This window comes from Phytophthora infestans, genomic scaffold (assembly GCF_000142945.1).
Source record: "Phytophthora infestans T30-4 supercont1.32 genomic scaffold, whole genome shotgun sequence".
NCBI lineage: Eukaryota > Oomycota > Peronosporomycetes > Peronosporales > Peronosporaceae > Phytophthora > Phytophthora infestans.
In genome coordinates, this window is record NW_003303727.1 from 844767 (window position 1) to 868636 (window position 23870).

The window sequence follows — 23870 nt, forward strand, 5'->3', positions numbered from 1 at the left end:
GCAGTCCCCGGAGTATACTTAATCCAGTGCGATGCGGACGACGAAGAGGCATTGGATGAACCGCATAGCGAGTACTCCGTCACAAAAACCGATTGGTCTTGCTCGTGTTTGTTCATGGCTTCACGTTTGCTGCCGTGTCGCGACGTGCTCTTCATTCGGAAGGCACTCAACTTCGAGAACGTGATTCCTACCCAACTTCTGGATTCTCGTTGGTTACTGTCGTCGCTTCGGGTGGAATACGAGTTGCCCCAACTGTCAGAAGAATCGTTTCGTGTGTCCAGAGTGTTAAAGGAGGCCAATATGTGTTGGGATTCCAACCGGAAGTTCCGCGAGCAGATTTTGTGGCAACTGCAATAAGTATGCACTTGAGTGGATTGGGGATGGTGGAGTACCGAGCAGCGATGAAGGCTTTGCGAGATGTTGCCACCCTTTTCAAGCATGGCGAGTACAGTACCATCCCCAAGGTAGCTGGTGGTCTTGAACTCGAAGACGGCTTGGGTGATGCAGAAATGGACACGACTGGTGGCGCGACTGGTGGCGTCAGTCACCAGACTAGAGACAGCGAAGTAGTGACAGAGGCGATGGGAGTGGTGCAAGCTATCACGTCTAGACAAGAGGATACTATGAGCCAAAGTGTGGCGTCTGCTTCTTACGTGGAGAGCACTCAAGTATGCCCAGACCAGTCCGGCTCAGTTGGGAGCGAGACGGGCACACATGGTGACGAGTTGGTTTCAGTTGGGAACGAGACGAGCGCAGCTGGTGGTGAGTTGAAGGTGGAGACATCTCACGAAAATGACAACCATAGCTCTATTGCTTGCTTCAGCAAAGTTAACCGATGATTTTCAGATCGTGAGTCCCCCAAAATCCAAGGGACGTCCAAAACAAAAGCCACGGGCTGTTACAGCAAAGCGGAATCAAGCGATAGTAATGGTAGAGGAAGACTTGGAAATGCACGAACGCCAAATGAGTCTACTGACAGTTTATGAACTACTGGACGGCGATCCCATTTACAAGTTGACACACGAGAAGCTGCTGCAGTTCAAGGAGTTCCTGTTCGCCACGAAGCCGAAGCCTCCCATCGCCCACAAGATAGCGAAGCCCCCCCACAAAACCACTGATGCGACCAGAAGAAGTGATGCGAATCTTCCCCATCCAATTAATTAACAAATGTACCTCCAAGGTCACAGCCTACCAAGCAAAAAAAACGGGAACGTTGGAAATGCAGCTGGCGCTGGCGCTGGAGATTGCTGGCGTTGGAGTGTTCGCGAACTCTACGGTATCGCTCATGAGAAAGTGGCACACCGCAGTAAAATTCGTCAAGAAAATCAAAAGAGCTATAACCTGGATTGATCGATTAGACTTCGCGCAACACGGGAATTCTAGCTTCTACGTCGAGGAGGACACCACTATACCTAAGCTGCTGAAAGATTTGCCAATTCTGTCGAACGAGTATGCAGACTTGGTGGACCTGGCTTCGAAGGACACCCTTAGCGCCCAAGTCATGCAGATGAATCTACACAAACTGTTTGGTGCGGATCCTAGTGTTCTAGTGATCGACCCGTCTAACATGAAGATTTCAAATGGATCTTTAACGACAGACATCAGGTATTTTAAACTGGCGTTGGCTGGAGTCACGAAAAAGATGAAAGTGCTGTTTCCAATCAACTGCAACAACAACCACTGGTGCGCTGTGCTAATGAATTTGGAGAAGGGCAGAGTGTACGTCTACGACTCGATGGCGTCCTCCTACATGATCGGTGTCCGTGCCGTGGCACAGAAGATGATCATGATGCTGCCAGACGGAGTCAGACCTAGTGCTCGCTTGGTGACTCACGACCCTGGACTTGGCGTTCAGTGCGACAGCTATAATTGCGGTGTGTATGTGGTGCTGGTATTTGAGATGTTCTGTGGGTCAGAGCCGCTCGGCCACCTCGACAAAAAGACTCTGCAATGCATGCGCTACCGCTACTTGCGCATGTGTATAGAAGAACAAGGAAGTAGCAGTAGCTAAGTCACTGAACTCGTTGCATCGAACTATGTTTGTCGAGTTATATGCTTGATAATGTATTTAGTAATTGAAGGGGATAACCTGCTCAGCAGAACGCTTCTATCTCTGCGGACTCTGGTACTGTCACTGAACTCGTTGCATCGAACTATGTTTGTCGAGTTATATGCTTGACAATGTCTTATGTAATTGAAGGGGATAACCTGCTCAGCAGAATGCTTTTATCTCTGCGGACTCTGGTACTGCCGATGTCGATCCACTCCGGCCATTTGGCATCTTTCGGATATACGTGTATAGTGTATAAGTTTTTGGCCGGCTCTTTCGATTTGGGTGCTGTAGTGGGCTGTCTGACGGTCACAACTGGGTACGGGTGGGTGCTGGTTTGGTGTCGTAATTCTGTCTTGTCCCGTCCCATGTGCACGAGGTAAGTGCAGCAACGAGTGCCTAATAATAATGGCAACTTTTGCGGATATACAACCATGAAAACTACAATAACAGCGACAAAAATGGATTTGCTGATGATGACAGCATGATACTACTGTAAACACACTACCGCCCGCGGTGGAGATGCCCTATAAACAAGGCCCCAGCAAGGAGAGCAAGCAGCCCTCTACGCGAATCAACGGATTACAGCTCAGGCTCAGTCTTGAATGCCTATCCAGTATGGATGGGGAAGGCCCCTCGGAGGCAAACCCCAGCCACCCTCAGCACCATGGCTGCACCAACAGGAGATGGCGCTGCTAGAAAAGGAGACTTTACCAGGAATCTAATAGCTAACTTAGTTAAATAGGCTTCTTCTCTCTCTCTCCCTATTTGAAGTTTGAATAATTTCATTTGCTTTTATTTTACTTGCTTTTTTTTTTAATAAAATAGCAACAAGGGGTTGCGCTCGCTAACACCTTGCTTACGAACGTCGTATAAGACGACATATTATTTTTGTTACGTCGTATATTACGACATTGCACGAAGGTCATTAGCAAATGGCTCGGAAAAGTTTTTTCAATACTTTAATCAAGTTACCACAAAAATATAATCTGCGAGAGGTCATTTTGCTACAAGTCAAAACCAGGCCAGGGGAAGGGGATCAGCCACGTCGCGAACAGCCACTCATTCGACATTTTGCTGGATGGTGCGCATACGGAATAGTCGACGCGAGAAACCCGCCGTGCCGGCTGCCGCTACACACGATATTGACTTTGGCCACTTATGGCGGCAGCTTCGGGCGGCGGGGTGGAAGTCCAAGCGTCCGAGTGGCCTCCAGACTGAGTGGAGCTACTCGAGTCCTGACAACACGCACGTCTTCGTGGGGGAGAAATCAGTCGTGGACTACGCGTTCGACAGTGGCTTGCTGGAAGAGGCGGATGCTGATGCTCAAGTCCGAGATGAAGGAGGTGGGGAACTAGACCAAGCAGGAGCTGATAGTAGTGGTGAAGAGCAACAACACGAGGGGGAAGACGTCGTTCGGCCTTCCCAGATCGACACGAGTGTCCTTCTTTCGCAGCATACCATTGATCGAATGTTCGGCACCCCAAGTGATGATGACATCAAGCTGTCGCAGACTGCAGTGAGCAGAGCATTCAATCTATCCCCAGGAGATCTACAAGACGGCGGTGCCCGCGAGGCCGCTGCTGGACTGCATTTACTTTCGGAGGCTTCTGGATTAGAGAACGAGGGTGATGTAGACGAAGAAGAAGCCGCTGCGTCTCAACCTCGACGACGGACACTTACGCCGTTATCAGGCAAAGAGGACGTGAATGTTTTGCTGGATGAGGAGAAGCCGAGTGACTACGAGAACTACAGCTCGGGTGATAGCGACGACGACGGCATGAGTGATTTTAACAGCGATTCCGGAGCCGGGATGTTCGAGGAAGATGACGACGTCCTGTCCGACAGTGACGCAATTGAAATGGACAAGGCTTTCATTGCGGCACTACAGGTGGGCAATAACGCACTTAGCAGAACCGCTGCAACGGAGAGAGAGCAGACACTACGAGGAATGCAGTGGACGCCAGTGTCTTCGGAGTACGAGACAGATGCTGCTGCGTACCCTGGACTGGGCACCGAAGAAGCAAGGCCTGTGCCCGACCTGCTGCAATTATGGAGATCGCCAATCCTCACCTTCTTTTATTTCATGCCGAAGTCTCTGTGGGTTTCTATCGCGGCTGAAACGAACCGATATGGTCTACAGCAAGCTGGCAAGCGCGCCCGTAACATTCAGGCACGGCAGACTGACCTTCGGCGTGAAACTATCAAGCAGATTACACGTCGTTTGAAGGCTAAGGCAGCATACTCTACACACGAGATTCTTCACGTTGTTGGACTCCTCGTTGCACGGATGCTCTGCCCTCAAAAGAAACGATTTGGTGCGCACTGGAGTATGGCGGAAGACGGTGCTGTTCCCGCCGGTCTTTTCGGGCGGTTCATGACGCGTGACAGGTGCCAGAGTATCATGCGAGACTTGCACTTCGTAGACAACACGATTGACCACGGTAACGATAAACTCTGGAAACTTCGCCCCGTTGTTGACAAGGTCCAAGAGCGCTTTTTGCTGGGGTGGTCTCTTTTTGCTATTTTTTCGTTTGATGAGGGTATACTGCCGTCCACGTCGAAGCGGAACACGACCCGGATGTTCATGGCCGACAAGTCTCACCGCTACGGGTCCAAACTATTTATGGTCTGTGACGCGCAGACGGCATACTGCCACAGGTACGTTTAAAATGTGTATGTCGTAACTATCTACTTTGTGTTTGCCTGACAACAGTGAATGTCGTAAATATCTAGGTTCGAAGTTTATGTGGGTAAGCGTGCATCTGCTGGTGGACCTGACACCTCAGTTGACTTTAAGACTGGAGCTGCAGCCGTGGTACGGAATTTGAAGATTGTTCTCGCCCAGTCTCGTCACAAGTGGCATACCGTCGTGATCGATCGCTACTACTCGTCCGTGCTCCTTGCGATTGAGCTCCTGAGTATGAAGGTGTATGTTATTGGCACGATCATGACTAACCGGCTTGGATTCAACCCGAATCTCAGGGCTACGAGCAAGACACGCCCAGTGAGCATACCCCACGGTACATTCTCGTTCTCTCGCTCTATCGCCATCCCGACCATGATTTCCTGTGTTTGGTGGGACCGGAAGCCCGTCTATTATCTCTGTACGGGCTCCATTATGGCGGCGTCGACAATTGAGCGAAAAATAAAACGTATCGGTGCGGTTCGAGTGCCGTGCCCCTCTGCTGTTAATGACTACCAGAACTGGATGATCGTAGTTGATGTCCACGATCAACTCCGTCTCCAGTCGTATTCACTGCAAATGTCGACGAGGTTCACGAAATATTATAAGAGCCTATTCTTAGGTTTGCTGGACATGGTCATGGTAAATGCGTATCTTACGCACAAAGAGGGGGCCAAGATCAAGGGGATGGCTGCTATGAAGCGCTCAGAGTGGTTTTGCGTCCTTCAAAATGAACTTCTCCAACTCAAAGCCGAAGATTTTGCTGGAGTGGAGGCAACACCGCCTCCTGCGAGCCAAAAGCGCCAGCGAACCCCAGTACGCCTCACGCACGCGCTGCAGCAGTCTGAAGATTGGGTAACCGTTACTGAGGTCCAGAAACGCCGGCAGAGATCGTGCAAGGTCTGCGCGCTCTTGCGTACTGAAAAGAAGAAGTCCTTCGCAACAACGTTCTTTTGCGAGCGCTGCTCCGTTGATAATGCAAAATGCTGGTTGTGCAACCGTATTCGACGGGAATACAAGGGCGTTGCGAAGACATGCAATGATATCTGGCATGATGACTTCGACGCCGGGCAAGCTATCCCACCAAACTTAGGGAAGCGCATTGTGCTCCGTCGGCCCGGCCAGAAAGCTGGCCAAAGAAAGAAGACGCGACGGGAACTTCGACTTGGGCACGATGCTGGCAGCGACGACGGCAACGGTGGTGACAACGAGAATGATAGTGATGACGAGTGAGCTTGGTTGCGTGTCAGTTGATTAGTGATTTGTTTCAAATACACAGCTTCTTGAACCATCGTACCTTCGTCCTTGCGTTTCTTGATTTAAGTGGACTGCCTGTGAAGCAATTTAGCCATCTGTTGACTGCACTTGCAGTCAGTTACGACATTGAGCAGGCAATACTGTCGCTGAATCCCGTCAGAGTTACGACATTGAAAGAAAAACCTGTTGAAAATTAATGCACCTAACCTCACGTCAAAAAGTGCACCCATACAAATACGTAGTAACATTGATATACCGTATCTTACGACATGCGCTTACGCGTTCTGGGCAAGTACCGTCCGGACGCAAGGTGTTAAAGGACAAACAGATTTAAAACGTATTATTGCTATTGGATTAGCTATTATGATTGTTTTCCTTAAGTCTAACACAAGCCTAAAAATGCGTAGATATACATCCACAAGCAAAGAAAATACAGATTTGTCAAAGTGGACATTACTAGCACCGGTAAAAGTATTTATGGACGCCATTGATCCTTTACAAAACCTACACTACCTAACAGAGGTCTCCTAAGTACACGTAGATTTACACGGGAGAGTTTCTGCAAGTTATAAACAAATCCGGATACAACTTATCACTTACCTGAACTATCAACCTCTGTACTCCACAAGAGTTCTTACTCAATAGCACAGGTTGTACTGGTCCAGATACTCGCCTTCAACGAGGTTTCCCTCGGGGTTGATGCGAGCATGATGGAATACCAACGAAACATCCTCCAAGTTGTCCAGCACCTGTAGCAACGGTGTCACCATGTCTCCTTGGGTGATTAAGCTCACGATGCAATGGGTAGAGGTATCACAGTAGAATAGCACCGATCCGTGCACGACGATGCGTTGACCCACCAGTCTGGCAGCAATACGAGAAAGCTTGCTCTCCTTGTCCTGGTCACCGCGATGACACGCCAGACCGGGGAATAAGTTCTTCAGTGTGTTTCTGGTGATAGTTAAACTCGTCGTAGTGGTGGCAACGAGTGAGTTTTCCGTGACGTGGCCCAGTCGATCAAGGCGAAGATATACGTCTCGGAAGTGCTTTGTGAAGACAGCCCAGTTCTTCGCCAGCGCCTCCACCCCGCGCACCGTTCCAGCATCCAAATCTTGCGACATCGTGGCTTTCAGGAAGCCCATCGCGATAATACGCGGGCCCCTTTCGTCGGGTAGTCAGCATCGAAAGACCCGAAAGTACTCCGCCGCGACGGACCAAACGATATCGCTCGTTGTGAACCCGTTTGTAAGAATTTTGTGTCTCCGACCTAGTTCGTCCACCTCCCGTTGTAGCTCGATAGTGCGGGTCTCTAGACCGTTAAGCAATCGACGCTGTTTTTCTCTGTAGCGCTCTCGAATCGTCCGACGATGTTATCGATGCAATGCCTCAATGCTGGCTCTCAGGTCGTCAGCGCATACAGGCTTTGCAGGTTGTTCAGATGGCGGCAGGACAGAACGGGAGTGTCTGCTCTTGGTTATGGGCTTTCCTCGCTTAGCAGTTGATGCACGCAGAGATTTTTGCGTAGCAACATCATCGTCTTGACTAGGGGAGAAAATTCGCGGCCTTGAAACGTTGACAAGGTGCCTGTCTGGTCGCGAATGCAGCAGGACGCTTCCAATGACTTCTGCGCTGAGCGTGTGCAGGTTGGGCGGCTGGAGGTTGCTGAGCTGCATGGCGAGTCGGACGGAAATTGCGAACTGACTTAATGGAGGCAATGAAGCGGGGTTTATTATAGCTGATTTCCAATCGTAATCATCTTGGCTGGGACACATGTTGGTCAACGTGAGTGTGGAGGAGACGAGAGAAAAACTACAAAAGTGAATATTTAAACTGTAAGTTGAGTTTACGCACTTATCAGTGGTGCACTGCCACTTATAAAACAGGAGTCATCACCAACTTTTTATTTTCCTCGTGTAACTGTCAACTTGATATTCTAGCACTATAAAAGGGAGCTAGGCACCAATCGAGCGGAGCAAAAAACTAAGGCCATGCATCCAGCATTACGACGAGAACGGTTCTGAAAGAGCTCATTCGACTTATAATACTTATCTTATTGAAGTGGCTCTCTACATGTACGTACTGCTTGTAGTCCTTAAAAAACGAAAAAGATTAGGCCAGTCAAAATAGCAAACCATGAAGCAATAACAAAGATACACAAACAAATAGCGTAAGATCCAGCAAGGTTCTAATTAGCCTCTATCACTCGTTCTACGCATTACTTTTCAAGCCGCCGGCCTATACCTCGAGAACGTGCTGGATAATAAGGACGACGCTCTACAGAAACAGAAGATCAATGCCTGGATGGCCATGGACACGTTATTCGTCTACCTGTACGTACGACCTGGTGCAGCACCGCGTCATGTTCCAGGTGATCGCCTTCCGCTCCTTTGCCATATCTTTTCGCTGGTTTTCGTGTCTGGTTCCAGTCCGATCCAAAGCACGTGGGTCGTGTGTCAGTTCGGCGTCATGATCGTGATCGCCTTCCCACAAACTTTCTGGCCACCTGGAACGTGTACCGCAGTCAGTGGTTCTGGCTCGGTATGCCTCTCCTCGATGAGTTCCCCAACAGTATCGCCGACTTCATTGCCACTCTGTTCGTCGTAAGAGTGTGTGACAAGAGAAACCGGACGGGATCAAGTAGGCCGGAGGACTGTAGCCCGTCCCCCATCATCGTGACGGTATTGAAAAGTAGTCCGAAGATTGACGCGGTTTCCTCGGACGGCAACAAGAAGAAAAACACCGTTCCTTGGTACACTTGCATGAGAACCAGCAGCGAGATCGTCAGTCAGAGCACGACGCCAGTCCAGAAGCCCGTGAAGTCCACCATGGGGTAGAACACAACCGTGAAGAGCAAGCCACTGCAGAAGCAGTAGGGAATCTCAGCCACGGTCGAGCCCACAAAGTACCACAGCGCATTGTACGTCTGTGACGCGCGTTCCCGGTAGTACTACGCTCGCTCGGAGCAGGCAAGCCGCAGAGTACTCTGGAACGCCATCATCGCTTAAAAGAGAGCACCCATGTAGACCACTCCAACACCCGAGTTGAGACCCGTGTACGACGCGTAGTCAGCATCGATAAACACGAGACCGATGACCAGTGCGAGGAGCACAGCGAGGATCATGCGCATGAGGTTGTAGCTCGGAGTTCGCCAGTACATCTGGATGAATCGGGTCACGACAAACTTCATCTGCGTCGCCGAGTTGTCTGCACGTTTGTCGGCGAAGATCATCTCTGGTAGGTCCGAGGAGGGCGTGGTGATGCCTTCCTTGGCGAGGTTGTTGTGCAGAGCCTTACTCAGTGCACTGCCGTTGAAGTAGTTCACGAAGTCGTCTGGTTACCCGCCGCGCTGTTCACACCGGCGTTAATACATTCCAGCATCCACGTCGCGGGATTGTAGCCAAGAGGGAGGGAAGACACCCCCGTGATACCGTCGAAGTACTCGATCAAGTTACAGCAATCGCGGCCCAAGTCTCCGTAGAACACCGTCTCGCCTCCACGCTTCAGCAGCAGCAGACTATCGAACAAGTATACACTTCGGCTGACAGCTGGTGGATCGTGCAAATGATGGTACGTCCCGAGTCCGCCACCTTGCGAACACCGTCCATAATGAGCTTCGCCGATCGAGCGTCCAGTCCACTGGTAGGCTCGTCCAGGAAGATGATACTCAGCTGAGCAGCGAGCTCCACGCCGATAGTCAAGCACTTCATCTGCTCGACTGAGCTGCCGCGGATGATCTGGTCCGCGATGTCCTCCAAACCCAAGAGCTCAATATACTCGTTGACCGAGTCGTACTTCTTGTCGTCCGAGATCGAGGCATCCTGGCGGAGGAGGGAGCTGAACGTCAACGCCTCGCGGATCGTAGCAGCCTTCGAGCGCACGTCCATCTGCACAGTAGCCCGTGCACCGACGGATGGCGAGGTCGTTCGCTTCGTAGCCGTTCAACAGGATTCTGCCGGTGATCTTCCCGCCAGTCTTACGTCCTGCGATCACGTCCATTAGCGTCGTCTTGCCTGCACCCGACGAGCCCATGAGAGCCGTGATGGACCTGGGCACAGCAAACCCGTTGATCTTCTTTAGCAGCTCGAGAGATTCCTTGGGGTTGTGGGGATCCAGCACGAAGTAGTGAAGGTCTTGTAAAGCCATGGTCACTGGCACGAAGTTCTTCTCCTGAGCGGTCGACTGAAAGCCCACAACGCAGTCCTCCGTCGCCGCTGATATGTTGTTCTTGGGCGTCTCCATCCTCGTGTAGGTTTCGTCCTTGATGGGCTTCTCGGACACGTCGAAATTTTCGGGGGTCTCGTAGCGGAGGAATTCAAGTGCAAGACCCGACAAGATCATGAACACCACGTAGATAGCAGCCATGTAAATAATACCGTAAGTGACCCAGGATTTCTCCGTGTCCAGACCAAACAAGTCCAAGTAGTACCCCAGTGGACCGAGTTCGGTTGGCAAAGTGTTCACAAACATAGTTCAATTAAAAGAGCTCAGGAGTTTCAAATTCGCATGAGATAGTTGTCATTCTCCTACTTTTAGTGGGCGTGCCCTGCAAATAGTGGAACTCCTCTATTTTTGAGCTAGTGAGACTTGTATGTTTTAAAGTGCCAATTAAGATTATTTTTGTGCTGTGTTCTATCTTTTAGTGCTGCATCCCAAAACTTTAGTAGATAGGACGGCCCTCGTGAGTGTGATGACCAGAGACTCGGTGTCTATCAGAGGTTGAGCGATATTCCTCGGACTTGTGTAACACCACCCAGTAATTGAGCTCGATGAACAATTATATCAATACTTGATAACGCTAGTTTTAACCTCGGCTGGATCAATTAGCCACCAAAACTAATAATTTCCGCACACTGAGCGGCTACATGAAGAAACAAAAACAGAAAATAAATATATTAGGTAAATGTTTGACTTTCTACAAGTAAACGATGAAAATGATGCAGGAAAATCAAAATGATGGTCGTAGACTCGTCCGAAGCAAGACCTATCTGGTTACGGACGGGTGAATTGAGACGCCTGTCGTCAAGGGTACTGACCAGGTATTCCGATAATAACATTGCAATAATATTTTCACAGTCCTTAGAAATAAGAAATTGTTCTTCTGAGATCAACATCAAAAATATATAATTGCTGCCAAAATAAGCCTTTCATTTAAAAAGGTTTTATGGTTAAAAACACGGAAAAAGTAAACGAAAAACAAAATGGGAAAGACCATGTGAAAATAAGCTATTGAAAGTATTTCTGGCATCTCAAAAATAAATAATTTATTGTCTAATATTATTTTGACATTCCAATACAATGGGAAATTCGGAACACCTGCTGCAGTTATAGATAAATGACGACCATGCATTTAAAAAATGTCTAGTTCTATTTTACTTCTAACGATTAGAGTCAAATTGTGACCGATTCCAGAGAGTTGCTATGCTGAGAACAAGCTAGTAATCACGGTCCGCCATCGTATTAGGCCCCTCATCCTGTATACCAGACTTGACCGCAGGTAAAACGAATTAGCCAGGCAAGTCTGGCTCTGATTTGGCCACGTGGTCAGTTTCTCCTCTAAACATTTCTAGTCTCTCATTAAACTCGCTCTTGATCTTAAAATAGCCTGCGGTCGACGTGGACGAGTAGCGACATCGCAGTCGTCAGAGCTACTCGTGTCGACGTCGCCCCATTACTACACTGATTTCAGGATCCGTCAGAATGACTCGTGACGTGGACCAGCTGGAGCTCTTCTCAGACTGTAGTCATGCAGTCAGGTTCAGCTGACTTGGCATTTATTTTTAGTCTCCAAATCTCCATGTAAATCACTAACAGAGTTAGCTATTGCTACTCGTCGCTAGTATCGGTAACTTGCATTCAACACCATTCTCCATTTCGCTCAGTCGACCTGAAGTTGCTCACTCCAATTGGTAGCACTTCTTTCGTGTGGGTAGCGACACATCTGAATCGTCTTTGGCGTTGATACTCTACCTACAAGCCCCCAGAACCACTTGTCGAACTGCTCATCGTCTCGACGTTTGTCATCGTCCAGTCTCTATCTGCCGTCCTGCTTCGCTATGGAAGAATCAGGCCAAATGCCACTCGGAGGCTGCCCGAAACCGTTCGAGCGATTTGATCAATCCAGCGATCGTATTGCGGTGGCCCTCAGACAACAAAATCCACAAGTGTATCAAGATTCCCAAGCCCAGCTGCATGCTTATCAGCAACAGCAATAGCAGCACGTGCCGGCTCATCGCCCGCCTCACGAGCTCTGGCTGGAATGCGCTTCCATGTCTACATTCAGCGGCAAGTCAACGGGATCCACCGACGTGTTTTTTTCGAGCGAAAATATTTGAAAAGGGCAAGTGTATTGACTACACAGCAATCACCAATCAGCCTTTGGTACTTGTCAATTTTAGCTGCCAAGCTGAGCGACGTAGCCGTGTGGTGGTGTCACAAGTGGAAATTGACAAGATCCGTTTTGCCACGGTCGACGACATCCGATCCCTTCGCCGAGACTTTGTACCGCCGGCTCAACAGTCTAATATGTGAGCGGAGATTAGCGGATGCTGACAGCGCGGCTCTGTTAAGAGCTAAATCCGTTTTTTCCGCTGACGCATGACACAAACCCAGCGCTGTGGAACAAGTAGATCGGTTCTGGGACGGGCTCGAATCGGAAACACGCAAGGAGGGATATATTTAAGGTGTGGCACGCAAGCAGAGGGCATAGCTGCTGCTCAAGCTATTAAGCTCACGTATTTCCAGTCTAAGCCGGGTCGCAGCCGTACAGGTCACTCTGTCCATCACTCGAGCTCCAATCGGGTGGTCTCCGACGGTCCAATACCGATGGATATCTCGATTGGGAGCATAGCTCTGTACAGAGAAGAACGGGCCAGGCCAATTTTTTTCTCTCAGAGGGGGCTTGCGCCAGAATGGGGATTAGTGTTTTCCCAAGCTGAGTTGGGGTTCTCCTCAAAACTATCGTTTCCCAGCAGGCTTTAGACTGTTTCCCAGGGGTCAAGGTTACTCGAAATACTGGATGAGATGATTAGTGGGGCTCGATAAGCCAAACGTCCCCAACTTATCAAGTTTGATGCCGGGAACATGTCAGCGGGTGTGCGGGCTCACAAAGATTTTGTCAAAATGTGTGTAAGGCACTAGGTTCGTGATGGTGACACCCACATATATACTGTCCAACCTTTGGGTTAAAGAGATGTCCTTTTAGCCGTATGCCCCAAACGCTCACAGGGCGCTTTATTGAAAGTTCTCGTTTTTGCGGATGAGGGATACTTTCCAACATGGTACCGACTTATAGTCAACAGGAAAAGCGTATGCATCGCCTTAAGAGCACTAAGGTTGGCTTCTACTTCAAGTCGAAGTCAAGAAAAACTCCCGCATGTCGCGTCGCGTGGCTGTTCGAAACTTAAAAAAAGTGTACAGAGGAGCGATAAAGACAAAGCCTTTAAGTGAATATCGCGTACCCACCAAGACAATTTGCTACAAAGGACCATTATTCGTAGGAATAGGAAAATTAGCGCAAGAATGGAGTGCGGGGGGGCGTCAAAGGCTTGAATCTAGTAGACCTCGTTGACATCACAGAAGACAGTTTGGACACTGCCTTGAAAAGTTGCACTTCGAGTGACAAAGAAAGCCTTTAAAAACGTACGAAGAGCTAACTTACGGCAAAGTGGCTACACTGATAGTCGGGGAGAAGGAAGCCGAAGTAAAATACTTAGAGCAAAGCCTCGAACGGCATAGAGGGCTTCAGATGCTATGTCGAACTCCATTCCGACGCAAGAACCGCCGCTGGTTCCCTCATCTCGCCTATCCCTGATATCGTCAATCTCAGTGTCCTTTTTGCTGTCCCTCGGTCGCAAGGATCGATAATAAGCCAAGTAAAGCATAAATATAACCTAATAGGCGTATAAGGAAGAATTGCACTTGGCGAGCTTTGACGGATGAACCCGAGCTTACCATCGGTCACTAAGCCCACCAACACACGTCCTGACCATCACCACACCCAGACATAAGCGTACTGGGCATAAATTGCCATGCACCCTATTTTGCCACATGTACCACAATGGTATATTTTAAGCGCTTCAATACGCTCTTCAACAAGAAAAATTCTTACTTTCAGACAGCAGATTTATGCATTCCTTCCACGGCTGCTTCTATACCACCTTTGCTTCTTGTACCACATAACTGATCACTTTAAAGGTGAGATTCACATCCATTTCAGCTTTGAAGCCCTCCACAACATCAACCAACCCTCAACAAACAACCCCAACGACGATGCAGCGATAACGTTCAACCACGAAGACCAGGGGATCTTGGACACATATGGATCCAATGAAGTCCCTGACCGTTGTAAGAACTGGCCCAACTCTCTTAGAGCGCAGTTTGACTGGTTTATGGTGCTCCCATTAAGACCCCTAAGAGGTACCTCAACGAAGCACAAGTTGGCGTAAATGCGGGAAGAATTGCAGCATTATCGAACCCGAAAGAGCGCGGAATCGTTGACTGGGTTGTGCACACAAGGGATTCCCAGCAACAAGGCTTCGCTTTTGAAGCATGTTGGTCGGCCTTGGTCGAGAGAATGAGCTGGGCAAAGGTGGCCCTTTGCAAAAGTGGATAGCTATATAGATTCCTAAAACACCACAACACGCGCCTTTCTATTCGCAAATCCCGAATGCTCGATAACGCCCGTGAAAACGCTGTCTCCAACAGCGAGATTAAACACTTCTTTGCCGAATATGAGGAGTTCCTAAAAGAGCATCCGATACCCCCCCCCCTCAGATATTCAACTGTGACGAGACCGTCGCTGAATTTCAAGCTCGCTCGCAAAAAGACGTTATTGCAGCTCGGGAAGCAAAACATGTGTCCGTTCGTCGAGACACGCAATCTGTATGGCTGCTGAGCTAAGAAACGTAGCAGCGAAACAAGAGCTAGAGGCATGAGGAAAGAGGAGAAGCGGTGCAAGAAAGTAGAAGCTGTGATAAAAAGGAGGAGAACGCTGTAGCCATGGCGCATGCCAGCCGGACTGACACCAGGCATACAGATGGGACATTTCGAGAAAAGGCAAAACGCCAGTGAAAGCAGACTATCAAGAGTGTCGACCAAGCACAGGCAATGATACCAGATAGAATAGAATCTACCGACATCTAACAACTTACATTTGTATGGATAAATATGTGTGGTATAGTGAATCGCTGGGAGAAAAGGATCGAGTCACGAGCCATCGCCAGAGTGCTCCAAGGATCAATCACGGTATTTTCGACCTAGCAACATCGACGGCGACGGTTCAAGTGACGACACGGCGTCACGATGGTGTGAGCCACACCATTCCGAAGCATCATCGGGTCGTAGCGATCCGAATAGTACGCACGGTAAGGTTCGGACTGATTTTACTTGATTTTGGTAAATAGAAGAAAGGATTAGAAGAGAGTAAGGGCCAAGTGGCTCAAACAACAACAGAGCAGATTTTTCCCTGGAGCACACAAGTGTTAAGCGTCGAGGTAAGTATCTTACACTAAGTGGTATGTATTATCTCGGCCACCAAACCTCGGACGAACTTTGCCCCCCCCAAAAAAATTATTTCCATTTACAAAACCTATATCGACATTCAGATATATAGGGTAAATGGGTTCTGAGTCCGAATCTGAAGTCCGTTTTTGCAATTTCGAAGCCGTTTCCCTTCATTCTGACTTTTGAAAAGCCCCATTATTTGCTGCAGAATTCTTTGCAATTGAAAGTCTGCCACGTGCAATGATTTGAGCTCCTTTATTGGCTTAATCGTGATAGTAGATAGCGATTTACAAATCAGTTGAATATATTACGAAAATCTGATCATTTATCATGATTGTAAAAAAACGGTATGCTTGTTAGAAAAACTTTTAAATGGCATTTTTGGGGGGTATATATGAGCCACCGGGTCAGTCACTAACATCGGAGTCCTCACAGATTTCATGTTCACTGTCTTCTGAATCGGATACGAATTCACACTCGTCCGCCAACTGCCGGTACTTTTGCTCGTACTCTTGAGCGTACTAATAGGCATCTGTCCAGGTAACTGAGACTAGAGATGCAAACCCAGCGTCAATCTTCAAACGAAGCTCCGCCATATCGGAAGAAGGGTCGTCCACGATGCCGCTCTTAATGCTAGCCCAAATAAGCTGAATGGGCTGTAGTTCGGGGTGGTATGGCGGAGTATAATATACCCAATGGTGATGTAGAGTAGCAAATTCTGTAGCCCCTGTCGATTGGTTTAGGCTTGTTGGCACAAACAAGCATTATCATCTCAGCTTTAGTGTAGCTGAACGTCGTGCCAAATCTCTAATTTGATAAAAAAAAAAAAAGTTACACCTTTTAAATATGTCAGCATAAAATATATAATCGCACCCTTTTCTTCAAGCCATGCTTGTATATCGCTTTTTGAGAGATCTTGAGTTGGGGGCCGAGTTTGTTTGGTTCTTGTGGTAGCTCGCGCCATCCATGTGTACGTTGTAAAGGCCGTATTTGCTGGCTAAATGTGCACACAGGTCTTCAAATTATGTCTCGAGTTGCTCTGTGTTGAAATTGCCGTGGTAGTCGTCATCGTGTTTTCGTTTTAAGTTGTATTACCACACTTCTCTTGATTCTTCAATCAGTTCTCCACCGATTCGGATTTTATCGTGACGAATAATGCCGGCTGCAACAATACAAAACGTCGCAAAAATAATAAAATATCAAAACAGCTTTTTGAATATCGAATTTTTTAATTTCATCGACTATGAAAGCTGAGCATCGTAGTTCAAGTTGCAGAATGTTATACTTCCGGACAAATTGGAAAGCTCCGCCTATTCAGATTGACCGATTTTTTCTTCAAATATTGTGTGCGAAAAGCAACATTAGCTGTCGTTTCAGCTAAAATGTTGCGAGATTTCCCTTTAATGAATCGCCGTGATTCTTCTACCAGTGGCCCCATATCGCCGAAATTGTGCTTGGCGCGAAGCCCAGACATTCACAAACATGATTGCGTACCCCTCCCTTCCACAGCTTCGGTGCAGCGACTTTTTTTAGCGAGTATGTATTCGTAGATCTTTGCCACCAAGTGTTTTTCGGCCGCGGATAATTTCTTACCTGGTGGATTTGTCGTAGTGGCAACCTCTCGGCTAGGTTAGGCTCTTGGCTATTAATAATAAGACATTGTACTTGCTTTGGAGGACAGTCGCAGCTAAGTCAGACGGTTGGTTGCTGAGATATAAATACTTAAAAATGGATTTAATACATTTCCATTTTCCGTCCGATCCTTTATGGCCGGGACAATACCAGCCAACAGCGACCTTCCTGAAGTGAGCATTCGTTTCCGGTCAGGCCAAGATACTAGTTAAGGGTTTGTGTTTTAGTTTGCTCCCTATTTGAGGGAATTTCGGGTATTTGATTACCGATACTAGTACTAGTGTTCTTAGTACTGATCGTATACCATAGCTTACAGCTTGAGTTTTACTCGGTACCCCGTAAAAGAGTCAGGGAGACTAGGTAACCTTCCGCTGTTGGTGCCACGGGGTATTGTAGAGAGAGGTAGAGGATAAACGTTCAGGTGAAGCTAGTGCCTGCTACGTGTGTGTATTTTGCCTACAAGCGCAGACAGTAAGAAAAGGAAGCGCCGGCTCAAGGCGCTGGGTCTTACTTGGCTCCTTCAGGTACGCCCCAACTTTCGCCGACCCTTCGTGGAAGATGAACTGTTGTGTGCAGAGGCTCGCTACATTTTATGGTGAATCCCTACACCACAACTGCTGGGATCGGTGTGACCTTTTATTATTGTTACGTTTTCTGGCAAATTCGAGCAAAATGTCCAAAGATGGCGAGAGAATCGAAGTCGACGGTACCAGCGACTCCGATGAAAGGTAGAGCGAGCTGGACGACGGACTGGAGCGCGGCGACGGTGTCAACGCGGATACCGACTATTGGTGAACCTTTAGTGGGTTTTGAAGACTCAGACGACGACGTTTCGCAAGCGACGGATGAAGACTTGAGCTACGGTGAAGACTGTGAGGAGTCGACATCTCTTACGGAGAGGAAGACTGAGCCTCACAAGGAGGCAGTGCTGTCAGCAGGATGCAGAGGGGTCACAAAGCTCATTTTATGTTACTGTCTAAGCTTTACTGGCTCCAGGGTAGATTTAATGAGACCCTACGTAGGAGCGGAGGTCCTACTTAGGACCCTTAATCGGAGGGCATTTTGGCAGAAAGGCACAATAGTGGCAATTTGGTGCCCAATACCCTTACACATTTTGACGAAGTTTTCATTGAATACACGAGGCGTCTTTTTAAACGACGTGAAACCATAAACAATCTTGCTAATCTCGCGCTTGATGTAGTCTATCACGTGAAAATGACAACGAATCACCCTGGCCTCCGGCAATGCTTCACTTAACACTTCAATCTCGCTGAAGTCCTTATCTACGACCACCACTTTGATGTCCGACCAAGCTGGACTATTCTGTTTGAATGACCTGAAAGCACTCTTCATGCTGAGCTTGGTCTCCCCGTCGATTAAGGCGTGCTGAGCAAGCGAGCCACTCCCAAACTTATCTGTCACCATAAAACCGAACAAGCGATATTTTCAAGTACGCAAAAATAGATAGGAGTTGGTTAATATGCAGTAAATACATGTAGGTTTGTGAAGATTTCACCAACATGTTGGTGTACATGCCACAACTCTAGTCATTAGAGCAGGTCAATAATCTCTCACCTGTTAATGTTGGTACCGTGTGTGGCATCAACACAGAGAGCCTCAGGGAACTTCCGAGTCATGCGTCTCATGTAAGCTGTTTGGAAGGTAATGTACATTGTCAGCTCCGTGAATGGGTCACGAAATAAGCTGACAGCGTTCCCGGGTCCTTCTCTAAAATCCTGTAATAACTGGGAGACACGGACGTTGTCATCAGGGGAAGTGTAGGCTTCGCATCGCATTTTAGCAATCAGATTCTCCACGTCCTTTGGCTGGACGGGTAGTCCATACGCCGCTTTCAAGTAGCGGAGGATTGTCCCGTTTAGAGTCTCCTAGAATGCACAAAACAAAACAATTTAATTATTATCGACACATTTGTACAGCAAGATCATTTGACTGCATAGCTGCAATGACGTACCTTATTTTGGCTATCATTTTGATGCCGGGAGAGTCGACCTTACGGTCCTCAGCGTACGTACGGTATTCTTTGGGACCCACGCCGTGGTTGTGAATGGGTGTGTGCTTTGTAACACTGATATTATACGAGCCGTCATCGGATCAACTAAGCAGGGTGTTTAGCCGCGCCATGTAACCAATAGATTGACACGTGTGGTTTGTTCGGCTTCCGCTCCCGCGCGGATTGAACTCCCAACCATAAGTGCAGTGAAAAGTCTTCGAGTAAAGCTGCAACTCCTCGTCGAAAAACACAGGCTTGGTTCCTTGCAGTGCTGTTCGCTTGATACGGTCTCGGTTTCTCACGCGAGCGGAGGGGCTCGTCCTTAGCTTGTATATTTGGTGAGTTTCTTCTTGATATCTTTAGTATTCAGTCACAAGTAATATACGTCAGTCAAAATTTAATAAGACACAAATAAATTCCTGTAGTATTAACATGCACCGTACCGATGAAAGGCATTTTCTAGAGTAGCCCACGACGCGAATGTGCCAGAGAAAGCAGGGCAAGTGACCCTGAAGGTAGTACGAGCGGCTATCGGTAGCTCTCCCTGCGCTCCAGAAGCTGGGCCACGGCGGGATCGTGCTCTGCAGTCCAATTGTACACCAGCAATCGTGTCTGAGACGGAATCAGAGTCAACATGTCGTCCTGGAGAGCGGCATGATAGCGTAGAGGCCATGGCGGGACACAAATGTCGACGAATAGGGAGGAGTACAGCGTGCACGGACCCGGAGAGGGGAATGCCGGCGCGGGAATGAGCGGCTGCTGGACGTTTACAATTAAAAAAACAACATAAGTGTTGCTTCTACTGGTTTTTACCGGTATGAAATTTGCTTTTTTTAGCGTGAACGTAGGCACTTCCTAAACTAAATGGGTACGACATAACTATAAACCAGCCCCAAAAAGAAAACGTTTCAAGAAATTCAATAAAATAGAATCGGCAAATGTACAGCCCATCGCCCCGACATGAGAGCAACTCGAATTTACCTGCGTTGTGTTGAAGCTCATTCTCTGATTTGGAGTAACCATATTGGCAACACAGAAATTCATCTGCTTCAGCACACTACTCAAATAGGCTCCATACTTCTTGTCGTTGCGGAAAGCACCACGCAGCCACTTGATCACGTGAAATAGACATAGCAAAATGCGCGCCTTCGGGAACATGTTTTTTAGCACCGCGATCCCATTCATATCTTTGTCGACCATGATAACCATCGTCATTTCCCTATCATTCACCTCCTGGAAATGGTCTATAAGCTTTAGCATGTGCCAATCGGCATTCCGCTCGATTACTGAATGCTGAACAGCCTGGCCGTTCCTGACTTGATCCATCACCATAAATGTGCAAAGTTGGTAGTTGTATCTACGTGAGCAGCAAAGGAATATCACCAGAAACATGGTTGTACATGGTTAAAACATGACAAGAAAACATGGTTTATAAATGGCTGAAACATGCTGTAAACATGTAGAAGGAGTGTACCTGTTCGTTTTGTGGGTACAATCAACGAGCAATAACTCTGGGGAACGCTTGTAGAGCCTGCGCATATGTTGCGTGCAGATGGACACCACGGCAGTTTGACCTCGACTGTTCACTTCAACCATGGCCACGTTAGCTTCAGCACCCAAACTGAACTCCATAAGCAGTTCTACTACTTGGTCCTGCATAAGATACGACTTGGTTACTCCTTATATTGTATACATGATCTCGATTTACTACGAACCTGACTTCTTTATACGTCCTGCATCTGCATCTTGTGCGGCGAGTTGGTACGAACGTAGTCATACAGGCGGCTGGGTTTACTCCCACTTGCAACCATGAGTTCCACATCGCGTATGATCGGCGAGCTGGTGGGTTTATCTGTCGAACCGTCGGATATCCGTCGTAAATGTCTTGCGACACAGGGTGATTGTGCCCATAAAACGCCAATTTTACTTCAACACACCACTCTCCACGTTCTTTCTCGTAAAGTTGTGCCACAAAGCGCACATGGCACTCGGTGAAGCTGACTCTGTGAACAGGCCGTTTTCCTTTTGATCGAACACGGTTCTTCCATCCATGGGTACAGATGTACACACGCTTAAATGGATCCAAGGGTTCGGGAATAAGGGGCAAGTCTGAGTCGCGTAACCCAGCAAACATCTTCATCTTCCGAATCTGGCGGTTGCGGAGTCGCACATTTAGCGTTTCGGAAACCGCCAGCACTGTCATCGTGTTCTGTTGGTACTGAAGCAGATACTCTTCGAACTTCTTCCAATTTTCATGATCTTTTTCTAGGCCTTCGACGTAGAAAAGTTCCCCACCACACTTCATTAGCGCGCGCTTACGTGATCGGGTGCTTGTCGAAGTTCCGAAGCCATCATTTCCACTAGGCGAACCCTGCTTGCTACCCGAAGAATAAACCTGTGCATATTCCTCTTCGTCCTCACAACTGCTTCCAGCGTGTTTTCCAGTCAGATGCTCATCACCAAGCCTGTCCGCCTGGGCAGCAGGAGCCACATCAGTGTCCCCATCACTGCTACTTGGCCCCTCTGTCTTCAGCTGCATGGCTAGCATAAGTGGCGCGGTTTTCTTTGTGCGTGCCATGTTCTGAATAGATAATGACCTAAGCACAGATCATACATGGCTAGCACATGTTTAAAACATGGGTGAATCATGGAGCATTTTAGCACTCATCCAGTTACGTTACACGTACGCGTCAGGAGCTCAGGAGCTACAGTAAGCCCGTGGATGAGCTACACCGCCGAACGAAATCTGCATTTTCACGATAAAGTTCAGCTTTTATACATTCTCCAGCTTGTTAAGTGCTAGCAACATCTCGCGTCAAGACATGCTGACCAGGGCTACCTGCTCGGCACGAAGAGGAGCGATGGGAGCTCGGGGCACTACGCGTGGCTCTGGACTCGTTCCGTACGGTGGTCTGCCCGATTGGGGAATCTGGAGCTGACACGTGGCAAAAGCTCGTCCGTATTGGGCGTTATACGGTATATTGCAGGGGAGAGAACGGCGCTACGCCGTCATAGAGGTACTAACCGGATGTACAGCAGGTCTGGATGTACAGCGGGTCTTTGCTTCGGTCGCTCCGAGCGGGGGGGAAATGGCGCTCCAGCGCGTGTGCCGCGTGGCAGAATGAGTGACTGGCTCGATCGGTAATTACAAACTGGGCGGGAGATATAAATTACAAACATGGCCACACATGGATACATAACAGTTTTAAACATGACTATTGAAACATAGAGCGTAACGAGCTGTGGGCATACTTCGACAAGAACGAGATGGCCTGCAAGGAGATGTGGGTCATGTGCTACCGAATGGATTTGCCACACTTCCGAAATAACACGAATAGCCGACTGGAAAACGTTTTTGGCAAGCTCAAAGTTGATTTGGATAGCGCGATGTCGATGAAACAGTGTTTGGAAGCTGTGATCCGGTACTAACACCGCAGAGAAGACGAATACGTCTCCCGAATCGTAACGCCTGGTACCACCTGAAGCATAAACTACAGCGAGGAGATGAATCAACTGCTCGGGACGACAAGTGAGTGGTTGGCTGATGTGTTTAAGACGGAGTACGCCTTTGCTATCAGCCCAGACGCTGTGAACAGTTATGTTATCGAGGACGAAGAGCTGCACATTACGTTAAAGCGAGACGGGAGGTCTCACCGCGTGGACAAGTTTGATTGGATGTGCACTTGTGAGTTCTCTTCGACCATCAAACTACCCTGTCGCCACGACATGATCTATCGCAAACACGTTGCTTCTCTTCTCACAATTCCGTACGCGTCAGTCCCGGACAGGTAAAACCCATGTTTTATCCATGTTTTGATCGTGTATTTTATCGATTTCTAATGATTTTTGTTGTATGTATTTTCCATGCAATAACTATGTTGGTTGAATTGAAAGGTGGCTTCGTGTTGATACGCTGCAAGAGGAGCTAGACGAATTCGAATCGCCACTGCGAATCTACACTGAGGTGGACGATGCTGTGCGGAAAAAGCAGATGACCCAGCGCAACAAGTACAAGAGCGTACGGAATGTCTTCAGCAGGCTCACGTCGGAGCTAACCGACCTTCCCGACGCAAAGTTTACAGCAGCAACGGACCATTTGGAGACATGGTGGGGGAATTTGCGACAGGGTGACGTCAGTGTTTCAGTCACGCAATCGGGTGTTTCGGAAAACGATCTTCCGCCAACGCAAGTAGCTGCTTCAGGTCTTAGTTTTGAACGCAAAGAAAATGACGACATGGGGAACGCTCGCGAAGTTGGTAGTGCGGATGACCAACGGACGGCTACTGCGCCTAAGCCATTCGTGCAGTCAATTACTTCGAAACAGTTTGACACTGAAAGTACTGCCAAGCCTGTCGTCAGGCCGTTTAATCCTCGCACTTCGAAATTGGGTCGCCCAAAGTAAAACAGAGCAACACAAGATGCTCTACGAAGTGCAGACCGCAAAGAGTACAACCAAGGAGCAAAGTTGAGAAACGCACTTCGCGGTGATGATGTTGTTCGGGTGGAGGAGTTTTTGAAGACTAGTAAGCCATCGCTACTGGAGTTGTCGTCGAACCTGAACACGTTTGAGACGCGTCACAACGGGCGCAAGGAAAAAAGGTTGAATTTATAAAACAAGTACCCACGGAAACTTGCGTTCCGTATCGACTGCCTGAGCAATTGGTAAAGGAGGCGTTACAGCTCATCGATCGCCTGACACCGTACGGGGATGTCATGGACGTGAGTAGACTCCC

At 48.3% G+C, this 23870-nt stretch overlaps 4 protein-coding genes across 4 annotated transcripts; 2 read left to right on the forward strand and 2 right to left on the reverse strand.

Annotated features, from left to right (window-relative positions):
• Nucleotides 1-6631: 6631 nt before the first annotated feature.
• PITG_14145 (uncharacterized protein) lies at nucleotides 6632-7466 on the reverse strand (the record flags this gene model as incomplete). Its single annotated transcript, XM_002899215.1, has 1 exon — nucleotides 6632-7466. One exon carries the CDS (start codon nucleotides 7133-7135, stop codon nucleotides 6632-6634), a length of 504 nt encoding a protein of 167 aa, XP_002899261.1.
• Nucleotides 7467-7591: 125 nt separating this feature from the next.
• PITG_14146 (uncharacterized protein) lies at nucleotides 7592-8597 on the forward strand (the record flags this gene model as incomplete). Its single annotated transcript, XM_002899216.1, has 3 exons — nucleotides 7592-7636; nucleotides 7729-7765; nucleotides 8221-8597. The coding sequence occupies 3 exons, from the start codon at nucleotides 7592-7594 to the stop codon at nucleotides 8595-8597; spliced, it is 459 nt and encodes a 152-aa protein (XP_002899262.1).
• A 63-nt stretch (nucleotides 8598-8660) lies between these two features.
• On the reverse strand, nucleotides 8661-10331 carry PITG_14147 (ATP-binding Cassette (ABC) Superfamily; the record flags this gene model as incomplete). Its single annotated transcript, XM_002899217.1, has 6 exons — nucleotides 8661-8706; nucleotides 8831-8940; nucleotides 9019-9282; nucleotides 9348-9479; nucleotides 9527-9827; nucleotides 9898-10331. 6 exons carry the CDS (start codon nucleotides 10329-10331, stop codon nucleotides 8661-8663), a joined length of 1287 nt encoding a protein of 428 aa, XP_002899263.1.
• Nucleotides 10332-14658: 4327 nt separating this feature from the next.
• Nucleotides 14659-15738, forward strand: PITG_14148 (uncharacterized protein; the record flags this gene model as incomplete). Its single annotated transcript, XM_002899218.1, has 4 exons — nucleotides 14659-14873; nucleotides 15172-15355; nucleotides 15395-15484; nucleotides 15703-15738. 4 exons carry the CDS (start codon nucleotides 14659-14661, stop codon nucleotides 15736-15738), a joined length of 525 nt encoding a protein of 174 aa, XP_002899264.1.
• Between the last annotated feature and the right edge of the window lie 8132 nt (nucleotides 15739-23870).